Source organism: Oryx dammah, unplaced genomic scaffold (assembly GCF_014754425.2).
Source record: "Oryx dammah isolate SB20612 unplaced genomic scaffold, SCBI_Odam_1.1 HiC_scaffold_5, whole genome shotgun sequence".
NCBI lineage: Eukaryota > Metazoa > Chordata > Mammalia > Artiodactyla > Bovidae > Oryx > Oryx dammah.
In genome coordinates, this window is record NW_024070189.1 from 85,176,414 (window position 1) to 85,191,522 (window position 15,109).

Consider the following 15,109-nt stretch of genomic DNA (forward strand, 5'->3'; position numbering starts at 1 on the left):
AAGAGTCAGACACAACTGAGCGACTGAACTGAACTGAACTGAACCTCTTATGATCCTCTGTATTTTGTGGTGTTGATTGTAACTTTTTTTTCATTTCTGATTTTATTTCATTGGGTGCTTGAGAAAATATTTCTAAATTTTTAAATATTGCTTTTGGAAAAAAATGTATCAGCTATTTTACTTAGGCCAAGTAATAATTTTTAAATATATGAAGGAAAATAGTATATTGTCAAAATATATATTGCTTATAAATTAATATTTCAAGCTAATTAAGTCATGTAAAAGTCTCTTTTATAGTCATGGCATTCACTGACATCTAATATTAAACATCTGGCCAAAGGCTATTCTTCCAGAATTTAAACATCATATTTATATTATCTTTTTTCAAATTATTATATTTTTAGCCGATATTGGAGTAGGGCTGGAGTAGGGCTTCCCTGGTGGTAAAGAACCTGCCTACCAATCCAGGAGATGTAAGAGATGCAAGGTCGATACTTGGGTTGGTAAGATCTCTTGGAGGAGGGCATGCCAGCCCACTGCAATACTCTTGCATGGAGTATCCCACGGACAGAGGAGCCTGGCAAGCTATGGTTCACAGGGTCACGGAGAGACATGACTGAAGCTACTCAGCACAACACACACAGCTCATAGTTGATTTACAATGTTGTATTAGTTTCAGGTGTACAGCAAAGTGATTCAGGCATATTTAACGTTTTTCAGATTTCTTTTCCATTCAAATTATTATAGAATATTGAGTAGAGGTCCCTATGCTATACAGTAGGTACTTATTGATGATGTATTTTATATAATAGTGTATGTGTTAATAGCCACCTCCTAATTTATACTTCCCTTCCACCTTTTCCCTTTGGTAACTGTAAGTTTGTTTTCTAAGTCTGTGAGTCTGTTTCTGTTTTCTAAATAAATTTGTTTGTATCATTTTTTTAGATTCCACATGTAAGTGATATCGCATCATATTTGTCTTTGTCTGACATACTTCATTGAGTATGATAGTCTCTAGGTCCATCCGTGTTGCTACAAATAGCGTTATTTCACTCTTTTTTATGACTGAGTAATATTCCACTCTGTACGTGTACCACGTCATCTTTAATGATTCATCTGTCAGTGCACTTTTATGCTGTCCTTATCTTGGCTATTGTAAATAGTGCTGCAGTGAATGTTAGGGTGAATGTATCTTTTCAAATTCTGGTTTTCTCCAGATACATGCCCAGAAATGGGATTGCAAGATTTTATGATAGCTCTGTTTTTAGTTTCTTAAGGAACCTCTATACTGTTCTCCATACTGGAGATACCAGTTTACATTCCCACCAACAGTGTAAAAGTGCTCCCTTTTCTGTACACCTCCAGCATTTACCATTTGTAGACTTTCTGATGATGGCCATTTTGACTGATGTGAGGTGATAACTCACTATAGTTTTGATTTGCATTTCTCTAATAATTAATGATTTTGAAACATCTTTTCATTTGTTTTCTGGCTATCTATTTGTCTTCTCTGAAGAAATGTCTATTTAGATCTTATGCCCATATTTTGACTGTTTTCTTATATTGAGCAACATGAACTGTTTGCATAATTTGGAAATTAATCCTTTGTAAGTCATACCATTTGCAAATATTTTCTCCCATTCTGTCGGCTTTTTTTTATGATTTCCACTTTTAAGTTTAATTAGGTCTGTTTATTTTTGTTTTTATTTTCATTAATCTAGGAGGTAGATCCAATAAGATGTTGTTGCAAATTATTTCAAAGAGTGCACTGCATGTATTTTCATCTATGAGTTCTATAGTATCCAGTCTTACATTTAGGTCTTTAATCCATTTTGAGTTTATTTTTGTATCTGGTGTTAGAAAATGGCTACTCAGTTACCCATTGTTGTTTGGTAGCATATTATTTAGCCTCCATATGTTTGTGGTTTTTACACTTTTTTCTTGTAATTTATTCCTTATTTCATAATGTTGTGGTTGAAATAGATGCTTCATATGATTTCAGTTTTCTTAAATTTACCCAGGCTTGCTTTGTAGCCCAACAAGTGGTCAATCCTGGAGAACATTCCATATGCATGTGAGAAGAATATATGTTTTGCTGCTTTTGGATGGACTGCTTTATATCAGTTAAGTCTGTTCAGTCCATTCTGTCATTTAAGGCCTATGTCTCCTTACTGATTTTCTCTCTTGATGATCCGTCCATTGATATAAAGGAGGTGTTAAAGTCCCCCACTATTAGTGTTACTGTCAATTTCCCCTTTTATGACTGTTGTTCAGTCACTCAGTCGTGTCCGACTCTTTGCGACCCCATGAACTGCAGCACACCAGGCTTCCCTATCTTCACCATCTCCTGGAGCTGGCTCAAACTCATGTCCACTGAGTCGGTGATGCCATCCAACCAACTTGTCCTCTGTCATCACCATCTCCTCCTGCCCTCTATCTTTCCCAGCATCAGGTTCTTTTCTAATGAGTCAGCTCTTCATATCAGGTGGCCAAAGTACTGGAGTTTCAGCTTTAGCATCAGTCCTTCCAATGAATATTCAGGATTGATTTCCTTTAGAATTGGCTGGTTTGATCCCCTTGCAGTCCAAGGGACTCTCAAGAGTCTTCTCCAATACCACAGTTCAAAAGCATCAATTCTTCGGCGCTCAGCCTTCTTTATAGTCCCAACTCACATATATACATGACTACTGGGAAGACCATAGCTTTGGTTATACAGACCTTTGTCTGCAAAGAAATGTCTCTGCTTTCTAATATGCTGTCTAGGTTTGTCATAGCTTTGACTGTTAGTGGTTGCCTTATATATTGAGCTGCTCCTATGTTGAGTGCATATATATTTACAATAGTTATATGTTCTTAATCCCTTGATTGTTATCTAGTTTCCTATTATCTCATAACAGCCTTTATTTTAAAGTCTATTTTCTCCGATATGAGTGTTGCTACTCCAGTTTTTCTTTTTTTTTCTTTTTGTCTCTCCTCAACAGATCAAAGTCAGCAAATGCCCTCTTTTGTTGGATTCTCAGTCTCCACATAATTTCCCAGTGTTCCCAGGCTGTGGGGCTCAAGCCTGGGCCCTGCTATATTCTCTGCTATACTCTCTCTCTCAGGAGTCACATTTGGCTCCATTCTTTACATTTTTATTTGATGTAAATTATCAAATTTTCATGTACTCCTCAGAAATAATGTCTAAATCAAAAACTTTACTTTCATCTGTGCAGAAACCTCTTTTTTAGTTTTCCCATTATAGTCAATGTCAATGTATCTGTGTCCTATGACTGTTGTGACTGTTACCACAAACTTGGTGGTTTAAAATGAGAGGAGTGTATTCTGCCAAAGTTCTGGAGGCCATAATCAGTTTTACTGGACCAAAAATCAAGGTGTCTGCAAAACCATGCTCTCTTTGAAGTTTCTAGGGTGGCATTCATTCCTGACCCCTTCCAGATTCTCTGCTACCTGCATTCTTTTCCTTTGACCATAGCACTTCAATATGTACCTCCCTAAAATCATTGCCTTCTTTTCTTTTCCTGTGTTCCACTCTTCCTTCCTTTTAATAAGCTACATGTGATTGCATTTTAGGCCCACTATGGTAATATCCAGGAAAATCTCCCCATCTGAAGACCCTTAATTTAACCATATTTGCAATGTTATTTATTTGCCATATAAGATAGAATTCATATGTTCCGGGGATTCCAACATGAATATCTTTATTCCCCTTAAAACCCTTTTTTTAAAAATTGTGGCAAATACATATAACAAAATTGACATCTTACCTATATTAAGTGTATAGTTTGATAGCATTGAGTACATTCACTATGTTGTACAGCTACCACCATCCATCTCCAGGACTCTTAATCTCGTAAACCTGAAACTCTGTACCCATTAATAGTAACTCCCCATTCTCCTCTCTTCCCATTCCCTGGTAACCTCCATTTTGCTTTTCTATCTCCATGAATTTGACCACTCTACGTATCTCATACATACGGAATCACACCATAAATGTCCTTTTATGACTGACATATCCTTTACCATAATGCTCTCAATATTTAGCTGTACTGTAGCATAAGTCAACATTCCCATCTTTTTAAAGGCTATTATTCCAATGTCTGTACATATAGATATGTATGTATGTTTATATATATATATATATATAAAACACCTTTTGCTTATCTACTCATTTATTCATGTATTCTTGGGTTGCTTTCACATTTTTAGCTATTGTGAATAATGTTGCTATGAATATGGATATACTAATATCTCTTAAACACCTGGCTTTTCATTCTCTTGAGTATATACCCAGAAGTAGAATTCTTGGATCATAGACTAATTTTATTTTTAATTTTTTTAGGAACTATGTAACATTTTCCAGAGTTACCACACCATTTGCAATTTCTACCAACAGGTTACACAGGTTCCAGTTTCTTCATATCTTCACCAATACTTGTTTTCTATTTTAATATTAGCCATCCTAATAGCTATGAAGTGTTATCTTATTAGGGATTTGACTTGTATTTCTCTAATAATAAGTGACGTTGAATATCTTTTCATGCACTTGTTGGCTTTGTATAACTTCTTTGGAGAAATATCTGTTCAGGTCTTTGCCCATTTTTTATTTAAGCTGTTTGATTTTTTTTTTTTGTTTTTGATCAATTTTTTTCTCTGTATATTCTGGATATGAATCTCTTTATCAGATTGATTTTCAGATATTTTCTCCCAGTTTGTGGGTTTTTACTCTGTTAATAGTGTCTTTCGTGTAGTTTTCAATTTTCATGAAGTTTGTCTGTTTTTCTTTTATATTCTGTCCCTTTGGTGCAATGTCTAAGAAATCATTGTCAAATTCAATGTTGTGGAGCTTTTGCCTTTTATTTTCTTGTAAGACTTTTATAGTTTTAGGTCTGACATTTAGAACTTTGATCCACTTTGAGTTAAATTTTATATGTAGGATTAGAGTCCAACTTCAATTTTCTGCATGTGGATACTCAGTTTTCCCAGCACTACTGGTTGAAAGACTGTCCTTTCTCCATTGAATGATCTTGGCACCCATGTAGAAAGCATTTGGCCATATATGTGAAGGTTTAATTCTGGGATCTCTGTTCTATTCCATTGATTTGTATGTCTGTTTTTATGCCAGTAGCACAGGTTTTGATTACTGTAGCTTTCTAGTCAGTTTTGAAATCAGGAAGTGTGAGTCTCCAGCTTTGTTCCTATTTTTCAAGGTTGTTTTGGTTATTCAGAGTCTCCTGAGATTCCCTATGAATTTTAGAATAGATTTTTTTAAATTTCTGCATGCACAAAAAGCCATCAAAACTTTGGTAGAGATTGCACTGAATTCGTAGGCCACTTTGGACAATACTGACATCTTAACAATATTAAGTCTTCTAAGTTATGAATCTGAGATGTGTTTTCATTTATTTATCTACTTTAATTTCTTTCAGAAATGTTTTGTAGTTTTCATTGTATACGTATTCACCTCTTTGGTAAAGTTAATTCCCAAGCATTTAATTCTTTTTGATGCTATGCTACTGTAAATAGAAATCTTTTCTTGACTTCCTTTTAGGTTGTTCATTATTAGTGTATGGAAATGCAGCTGCTTTTTGTGCAGCTACTTTACTGAATTTATTCATTACTTCTAATGAGTTTTTTGCAAAATCTTTAGTGGTTTATACATATATCATTTGCAAACAAAAATAATTTTAATTCCTCCTTTTTGATTTAGATGCCTTTTGTGCTCCTGAATTTGGTTCAGAAGCTAGTGTTTTGTTGAGGATTTTTATATTATTATTCATGAGGAAAATTGATCTGTAGTTTTCGTAGAGGTGTGCTATCAGGAAAATGTACAACAACAACTGTGGGAAAAATTCTCACTGAAAACACTTTAAAATGTTGAGCAGAGTACAAAATGAGAGGGGGGGAAAAAAGGAACACTTTTAAAATTTACCTCTGAACTGGAAAGAATTAGGATCCCTCACCTGCCAGAAACAAAATGAGGACAGGAAGCCAGAGTATAAGGCTGACTGAAGCCCCATTTATGCTTAATCCTGGTGATCAGTTTAGACGTTGCGAGCCAACAGGAACTGGACAGAAGACAAAGCCCAGGATCTTTACAAAGTAGAAACTCAAGACCTCTATGTAAAGGGGGACCCCAAAGATTTTACAAACTCAGTGTGAGCTCAGTATGAAGAGACACCCTATGTATGTTTCCTTTGTACCATAAAAGGAGAAAATCAAGAAATGTGTCTGTAGTAATTTTGGCACTGAGTGAAGGTAGAAAAGCTACTTTCCTGAGCATTTGTAAACCAAAGTAAATATTCCTATGGATTTCTAGCACAAGTTTACTCTATGAAGTCCAAAATCCTCAAGACATTTCTTTTAATGAGGTTACCAAAGTGGCTGGTATGCGCAAATGCAAGTCCTTTTTAAAGATAAGTCACCTTTAAACGAGGCCTCAGAAGAATTCTATAAAGTTCAACAACATACACACCAAGGAAACCAGAATTGAAAGAGACACGTGTACCCCAATGTTCATCACAGCACTGTTTATAATAGCCAGGACATGGAAACAACCTAGATGTCCATCAGCAGATGAATGGATAAGAAAGCTGTGGTACATATACACAATGGAGTATTACTCAGCCATTAAAAAGAATACATTTGAATCCATTCTAATAAGGTGGATGAAACTGGAGCCAATTATACAGAGTGAAGTAAGCCAGAAAGAAAAATACCAATACAGTATACTAACACATATATATGGAATTTAGAAAGATGGCAATGATGACCCTGTATGTGAGACAGCAAAAGAGATACAGATGTGTAGAGCAGACTTTTGGACTCTGAGGGAGAGGGAGGGGGTGGGATGATTTGGGAGAATGGCATTGAAACATGTATACTATCATGTAAGAAACGAATCGCCAGTCTATGTCTGATGCAAGATACAGGATGCTTGGGGCTGGTGCACGGGGATGACCCAGAGAGATGATATGGGGTGGGAGGTGGGAGAGGGGTTCATGTTTGGGAACGCATGTACACCCGTGGTGAATTCATGTCAATGTATGGCAAAACCAATACAGTATTGTAAAGTAATATAAAGTAAAAATAAAAATTAAAAAAAATTTTATAGTTAAAAAAATGTTTAGGAAACACAAAAGGAAATAGACATTATAAGCAAAACACAGTGAAAAAATAAAGAAGAGCAGAATCAGACATATATATTTGCATCATATACAGAAAACAAAAAAATATTATGGCAATGTTTTTAAATATATAAAGGAGAGATTTAAAAATTGGAATTAACAAAAGTTGGCTAAATTTGTATTTAAAGAAGCAAATATAATTTTTAAATGAAATTTTAAAAACTCAATAGAAAATAAAATAGGAGACAAACAACAAATATTCCTAATCAATAGGTTAGTTATAATGGAAACTGTATGTAGATGTTAGTATTTATTTTCTACCTTAAGAAAAATAGCATTTTTAGTAAATTTGGAGAACCATCTGCCCTTGCTCTTCTATTTTATAGTAAATATTATATTAAAATTGGTATTCTTTTTTCCTTATGTATTTAAGCATTGATATTTTCTTTCTGGGAAGGTTTTATAATTCCCAAATCTAACTTCTTTTGTGTGTGTGTGTGTGTTTATAACTATCTAGATATTCTTTTTTTCTTGTGTCAGATTTGTTAATTGTTGTCTGCAGAAAACTAATACATTTAACATCAAATTTATTGCCTTGAATTTGTTTATATTATGTCCTTATTACACTATAGTGTGTGTAAGTATTATAACAATATTTCTCCTGTCATTTCCGATATTAATTTGTCTTTTTCTTAATCAGAGTTTTGTCTGTTTTTGCTCTTTTGAAATAACCAATTTTTAGTGTTATTAATTGCATCTATTGTTAAGCTGCTTTCTATTCAATTGACTTCTGGTCTTATTTTCATCTTGCTTGTTTTAGGTTTAAATTGCTGTTGTAAATACCATTTTAAGGTAGAAACTTAGGTAATTGATTTTAGTCCTTTCTTCTTTGCTAATATGACAGTTTTTCTGTCTAGGCACTGCTATAGCTGCATTCCACAATTTCTATAGGTCCTACTTTTAGTTTAAAATATTCTGAAATTACCATTGTAATTTCTTCTTTGACACATGGGTAATTTGTAAATATATTGTTTATTTCCAAATATTTGTACATTTTCTAATAGGTATTTTGTTATTGATTCCAGTTAAATCTGTGTCTAAAGAGAATTTATAGTTGACACTTGAACAACACGGGGGCTGAGGGTCCCTTCCCTTCACAAAGCCGAAAATCCAAGTATAATTTATAGTCAGACCTCCTATAGACTTTTCCTCCATATATGCCATTTCTGTCTATCTGGGTTCAATTCAACACTTGTGAATTCAACCAACAGAGGAGGCAGGGATAGTTATCACGTGGTAGTGAAGTATTTAGCCTTGAAAAAAATCCACATATAAGTGGCCCATGCAGCTCACATGCTTGTTTTCCAAGGGTCAGTTGTTCTGGGTATGATTTCAACTGAGGCTTGTTTCATTTATATTTGAAAAAAATCATATTCTACAATTGCTGATTCTTCTCTAATATCAGTTGGCTCCATTTGTTCTATTGTTGTCTCAGGTGTTCTATGTTCTTATTGATTTTCTACTTTTATCAACTAAAGAGAAAGAACTATTGAACTCTCTGATTAAAGTTGGGGATTTTTCTGTGTCTCCTTTCACTTATGTCAGTTTTTGCTTCATGCATTTTGATGTTCTGTGATACACTTAGGATTATATAATTGCCTTAATAAGTTATAGATGTCATTTAATATTTTACATTTCAGTTCAGTTCAGTCGCTCAGTTGTGTCCGACTCTTTGCGACCCCATGAATCGCAGCACGCCAGGCCGCCCTGTCCATCACCAACTCCCGGAGTTCACTCAGACTCATGTCCATCGAGTCAGTGATGCCATCCAGCCATCTCATCCTCTGTCATCCCCTTCTCCTCCTGCCCCCAATCCCTCCCAGCATCAGAATCTTTTCCAATGAGTCAACCCTTCGCATGAGGTGGCCAAAGTACTGGAGCTTCAGCTTTAGCATCATTCCTTCCAAAGAACACCCAGAGTTGATCTCCTTCAGAATGGACTGGTTGGATCTCCTTGCATTCCAAGGGACTCTCAAGAGTCTTCTCCAACACCACAGTTCAAACGCATCAATTCTTCGGTGCTCAGCCTTCTTCACAGTCCAACTCTCACATCCATACATGACCACAGGGAAAACCATAGCCTTGACTAGACGGACCTTAGCCAGCAAAGTAATGTCTCTGCTTTTGAATATACTATCTAGGTTGGTCATAGCTTTTCTTCCAAGAAGTAAGTGTCTTTTAATTTCATGGCTTCAGTCACCATCTGCAGTGATTCTGGAGCCCAAAAAAATAAAGTCTGACACTATTTAGAGTAATTTATATTTAAATGGCATTAAAAATTTTTTCTTTTGATCTCAGAATATTCCTTGCCCTGAAGTCCATGTTATCTAATATTAATATACATGATACATCTTTTTTTTTTTTTTAGTATTGAGTGCTCTTTTCCATCCATTTAGGTTTAAGCTCCCTATCTTTTATTTTTAAAGTGTTAGTCACTCAGTCATGTCCAACTCTTTGTGACCCCTTGGACTGTAGACCACCAGGCTCCTCTATCCATGGAATTCTCCAGGCATGAACACTGGAGTGGGTTGCCATTCCCTTCTCCAGGAGATCTTTCCTCCTCAGGGATTAAACACAAGTCTCTTGCATTGCAGGCAGATTCTTTACTATCTGAGCCACCAGAGTGGTCCCCCTACCAAAAAAGTACATTCTTGCAAATTGAATAGCCAGTCCTTTTTTCTCTGTGGCCTGAAAATCTATCTCCTTTAACTAATATTCAAAATACATTTAAGTGTAATTATGGACTTATTGAAGTTTTCTATGTATTCCACTCCTTTTTATTTCTTTTTTCTCTTTATCTGACTTCTTGTTGGAATATTTTTCAGTATTCCATTAGTCTCCCTTATTTGCTTATTAGCTGCATATAGCTCATGTTTTATATTTTCATTTGTTGCTTTAGGATTTACTATATGGATTTTTAACTTATTATTGCCTCCCTTCAGATTATATTGTGTCACTTTACATATAATATAAGTTCCTTAAAACACTGTACTTCTCTTTACTTGTTTCCTTCCCCTTTTTTGTGCTATTATACATTTTATTTCTACATTTTATATAATCAATTTATTTCTATATTTGCTTTCAGCACCAAAATACAGTCTAACCATTTATGTTTCAGATAGTCAATTATATGAAAAAGAATTAGTGAAAAAATTATTTTCATATTTTTGTACATTTGTCAACACCAACATTCTTCATATCTTCACTTAGAAACCTGTTTCCATCTGAACCATGTTCTTTAAGCCTGAAGAACATCCTTTAATACTTCTTGTCAAGCAGGTCTGCTGGCAGCAATATTTCTTAGATTTTGTTTTTCTGACAGTTTACTTTGCCTTCATATCTGAAATACATTTTCACTGTATTCACTATTTTGTGTTGTTGTATTTTTTTCACTTTAAAGATTGTTTCCTTGCATTAGTCCCAGTGGTGTATCCAGGGAATTCTTACATCTTTCCCCCCTATATCCAATATTCCTGTTTCCTTTCTGGCCACTGTTAAGATTATTCTCCCTATCATTGGGTTCCGGCAGTTTGAATACGTTGTGCCTTGGTATGGCTTTCTTTACGCTTATCCTATTTCAGTTCCAGTGTACTTTTCAGATCTGTAGGCTAAAGTTTATATAAAATTTGGAAAATTTTTGAGCATTATGTCTTCAATTAATTTTTGTGCCTATCCTCTCTTTTCATGGAACCTTAATTCTAGGACTCCTCCAACTTCATTTCTAATTTGCCAGCCTTCCTAGGTTCTCCTCTGAATAGTCTATATGTTCAGTAAGATCTCTTCACTCTGATAGCAAAAGATGCATGTTTTACAGCCGTACACCAGCTCCAGGAGGTGTGCAGTTTATAGGTCCTAGGTAGTTCATCTTTTCCCAAGCTTGAGGAATCTCACTCCACTTATTTGCAGCTTAGTATTAAATATGGATAAAGGTCTCTACAGCAAGCGTAAATAAATAAGACGCTCTAGGTTATGTCCCTCACACCATGTCAGTGTATGAAATAGTTTGAAGCTCCTCTTTGTATCACTGCCTCTTCTCCAGTACTCCATAAAACAGATTCCAGCTGCCTTAGTCAGTTTTACTCCTCTCTCTGTGTCCTCATCTTGCTCAAGCCCTTGTTATCTGTGCTCTGCTGCTGGAGTTACCCCTCTGTGTGGTTCAGTTCAGTCACTCAGTCGTGTCCAACTCTTTGTGACCCCATGGACTGCAGCACACCAGGCTTCCCTGTCCATCACCAACTCCTGGAGCTTGGTCAAACACATGTCCATCGAGTCAGTGATGCCACCCAACCATCTCATCCTCTGTCATCCCCTTCTCCTCCTGCCTTCAATCTTTCCCAGCATCAGGATCTTTTCCAATGAGTCAGTTCTTCGCATCAGGTGGCCAAAGTATTGGAACTTCAGCTTAAGCATCAGTCCTTCCAGTGAATATTCAGGACTGATTTTCTTTAGGGTCTGGTAAACATCATCAGGCAGAAGTCAAGTAATTTTAGAGGCTGCCTTTGGTCTCCTTCTCTTAGGGAATCTGTTCTCCGTTGTCCATTGAAACAATCATTTCATACATTGTCTACTTTTCTGGTTGTCTACAATGGGAGAGATAGTGAAGCACCAGTTATTTAGATTTGGCCAGATATAGATTTTCTAAAAAACACATTTTTAAAGCTAATGAATTGAAAAGCCAAGAAACACTACTCACCCAGAATATTGAATCCGTCTATGGGGTTGCTGTTAAGGTCATAAGTTGTGTGGATTTTCAAGTACATCCGTGTGGCATTTCAGGAAAGAGGGGATGCTGAATTCCAGAAGACCAGTTGAGTCTCAATATGATGCTTTAGTTACCACAAAAAGTTTTTAAGGCATTTTTATTAGAGATTTTCGGGAACTATTTTATAATAGTGCCTTGAATATATTGAAAGACAGGAAAAAGAATGAAGTTATACTGGCTGTTAGTACAAATTTAGTCTGAAAAGACTGTCAGAATATTTAATAGACCTTAGAGAAATACAAGGAAATACTTTAACTTTTAGGCAAAATCATTAATTTTTAATCAATCTAGCATTATCAGAAGTATGTCTATTTGTAGCTGGTAAAAGCTATTTGCAAGGTGTTGAGAGTTTTCTGGCAGCATATTTCCTTTTCACATTTAAAATTCAAGGTAAAATTAATACTTAAATAGTTTTCATACATCTAAAAATACATATGCTTAATATTTCATTAAAAACATTACCCCTTATATGTAGTATATAGGAAAAATATTATTTGGTAGAAATTGAGGTAAAATTTTAATACTTTTATTAATATAGTGTTCATAATAATGGAAATATAAACACCAGAAAATCTCTTAGTTGACCAGAAAAAAAAGATAATGTATGATTTATTTAATTATTTTCTATTTGAAAGGCAGATAAATAATAAGCAAATGAGAAACATCTTTAGCCTCAATAGCAAAAAAGAGATTTTTTTAAAAAAGAAATCTAGATTGTTCAAAATTCAACTCCTGATATTTCTCCTCAATCATTTATTTTTCTAGTCTTTCCTATCTATGTGCTATTATAACCACTGTTTCTCATACTAGAAATCTGGCGTCAGCCCCGACACTTCCTTTCACCCAGGGCAACCAAGTCATCAGCCTATTTTATCCATTTCACTCTTGAATTCCTCTTCATACGTTCTACTGTCTTAAGTCAAGCCACTATTACTTTCCAATGGGATACTATGTTAGTGTGATATCCTGTCTTCTCTATACAAATGTGTCCTACGCAAGTCCATTTTCTGCATAATATTGTTCAAAATCTTATAGCTTATATTTGTTTTCTCAGGAAAAAGCTTCTAAAAATTAACACAGCCTGTAAAGTCTGGCTGGCCCCTACTCTCCAGTCTCATCGGTTCATGATCCACATTAGGACACATGGCATCTGCACGTTTGTTACCTGTCTCACACCACACTATGCTGGTGACCTTTGCATCTGTAGTTCCCACAGCTTTGAACGCCCTCTCTGTGCTTCTCTTTTCCCCTGGCTAGCCTCCTCCATAAATGACATCCTCCAGATAAGCCTTTCCTGACTCCTCCCTCACAAGATTCAGTGTAATTATAATTAGTTATTAATAGTTACTTATGCCTTGATTAATGTCTGGCTTGCCAGTTAGTTGATCAGTTCTATGAAGCCAGAGAACATATTTCTATTGTTCATATGGGGATTCCCAGAATTTTGAATATTCCCTGATGTATAGCTGATGCTTTATAAGCAATTATTTAGTCATTATTAAATATTATTATAAAGGTGCTTTCAAGGAGATGTTCAGAAATGGACACTTTCATAACTTCAGTTATGAAAGCATAAATTTATGCAAACTTTATGAAAATCAATTTGAAATTGTTTTTTCAAATCTTTAAATGTTCAGTTTTTTTTACTCTGAAATTCCAAAGCTGGGTATCTATTGAAGGGAAATATTCAGATATACAAATAATTAGCGTATAGTATATTTATCTGAGTGCTATTCAAAATATTAAAAAAGTTGAAAAATCCTCAAGTGTTCAATAAATAGATTAGCGCAAATAATATTTGGGAAGATTTACCAGCTTAATTTGTCAGAACATTTTCATACAATTATGACATAAAAGCTTTCAGTGAATCTTCAAGTAAATGTTTTTGAAAGAGATTCAATTATATGAGAGTGTCTGAAAGCTTAAATAAAATAAAATCATTTGTGAAAAAAAAAGAAGGAATTGTTAATTTTAAATGGTTATCATAGCATCTCATTTCCATGTTATGGATCTTATTTAAGTTGCAATACCAATCAAGTCAAAACAAAGAGAAAAATTATAGGTAAACAAAATTATTCTGTACAATTCACATAAATGATGGCTGTTTATGGGTAAGAACTAGCATTTATATCTATTCTTGTACACAGTAAATCACCAACTAGGAATATTAAAAGGTCCTGAGTTCTGTTTTTAAAACTAACATGTTATATTTGAATTGTTTTGTGTTGAACATAGCTCTCATTTTGAGCTGTTAGTTAGCATGCTATTTAATGATCTTTCTGTCATCACACCCTTTTCCTGGGTGGCATGGGAGTTACAGAGCCTGTATAAGATGTAGTACTATCCCTCACGTTGTTCATAGAATCATTGCATAGACAGCACTGGCACCTCTAACCTTCATATGTTAAAGAATAAATGACTACAGGACAAAATAAGGTTATAGACATCAAGTGTTGAATGGAAGTTTTGAGGAGACAAAGATAAATGTGACTGTATGGTGGTGGGAAGCTTTAGGAGAGAAGGAGAATTTCCTGTGGCATTTGCTGTGATTATAGATTTTCCCAGATAGAGATGCCTCATATTTTACATCAGGGAGTATTGACCATTTAGTTTAGAAATGCACGAAATGCTTTTAACAAAATCATGCAAAAGGGACAGTGATTAATGATGCTGACTTGCTAATCTCCTAATATTTTATAACCTCTTTATAGCTCTCCGAGACACTGGAAAACAGTCTATTAACAGTGACTGGAAGATTGAACACTCTGGAGCATTCAACATAGCAGGAACTACTGTCCATTATGTAAGACGAGGCCTCTGGGAGAAGATCTCCGCCAAAGGTCCTACTACAACACCTTTACACCTCCTGGTATGAGGGAATGAATCCATAACATTGCATAATCAGCTTCCTATGACAAAGGACATTCCCACTATGCTTTCTCTTTTTTCCAAATTTGGATTGTCAAATAGATATTTAAAGTTACTTAAGAGGTGGGATTTTAGGGGTTTTTTTGTGTGTGTTTGAAATCAAGATGGCTAAAAGTGGAAATTTTTAAATTTAAAAGAAAATTTTACATTTTAAAAAGGGACATGATGTTTTAGAGAATTCTCAGCCCACAGTAGAGGTAAACTAGCAGGCAATAAGGTTCCTCTTTCCCCA

The 15,109-nt window shown here is 35.0% G+C and overlaps 1 protein-coding gene across 1 annotated transcript in view; it reads left to right on the forward strand.

Moving 5' to 3' along the window:
- ADAMTS19 (ADAM metallopeptidase with thrombospondin type 1 motif 19) overlaps positions 1-15,109 on the forward strand; it is a 265,491-nt gene that overhangs the window by 198,911 nt on the left and 51,471 nt on the right. The window contains exon 17 of the mRNA XM_040241768.1: positions 14,661-14,818. Within this exon, the coding sequence (XP_040097702.1) occupies positions 14,661-14,818 (158 nt within the window). The remainder of the gene's footprint in view (positions 1-14,660; positions 14,819-15,109) is intronic.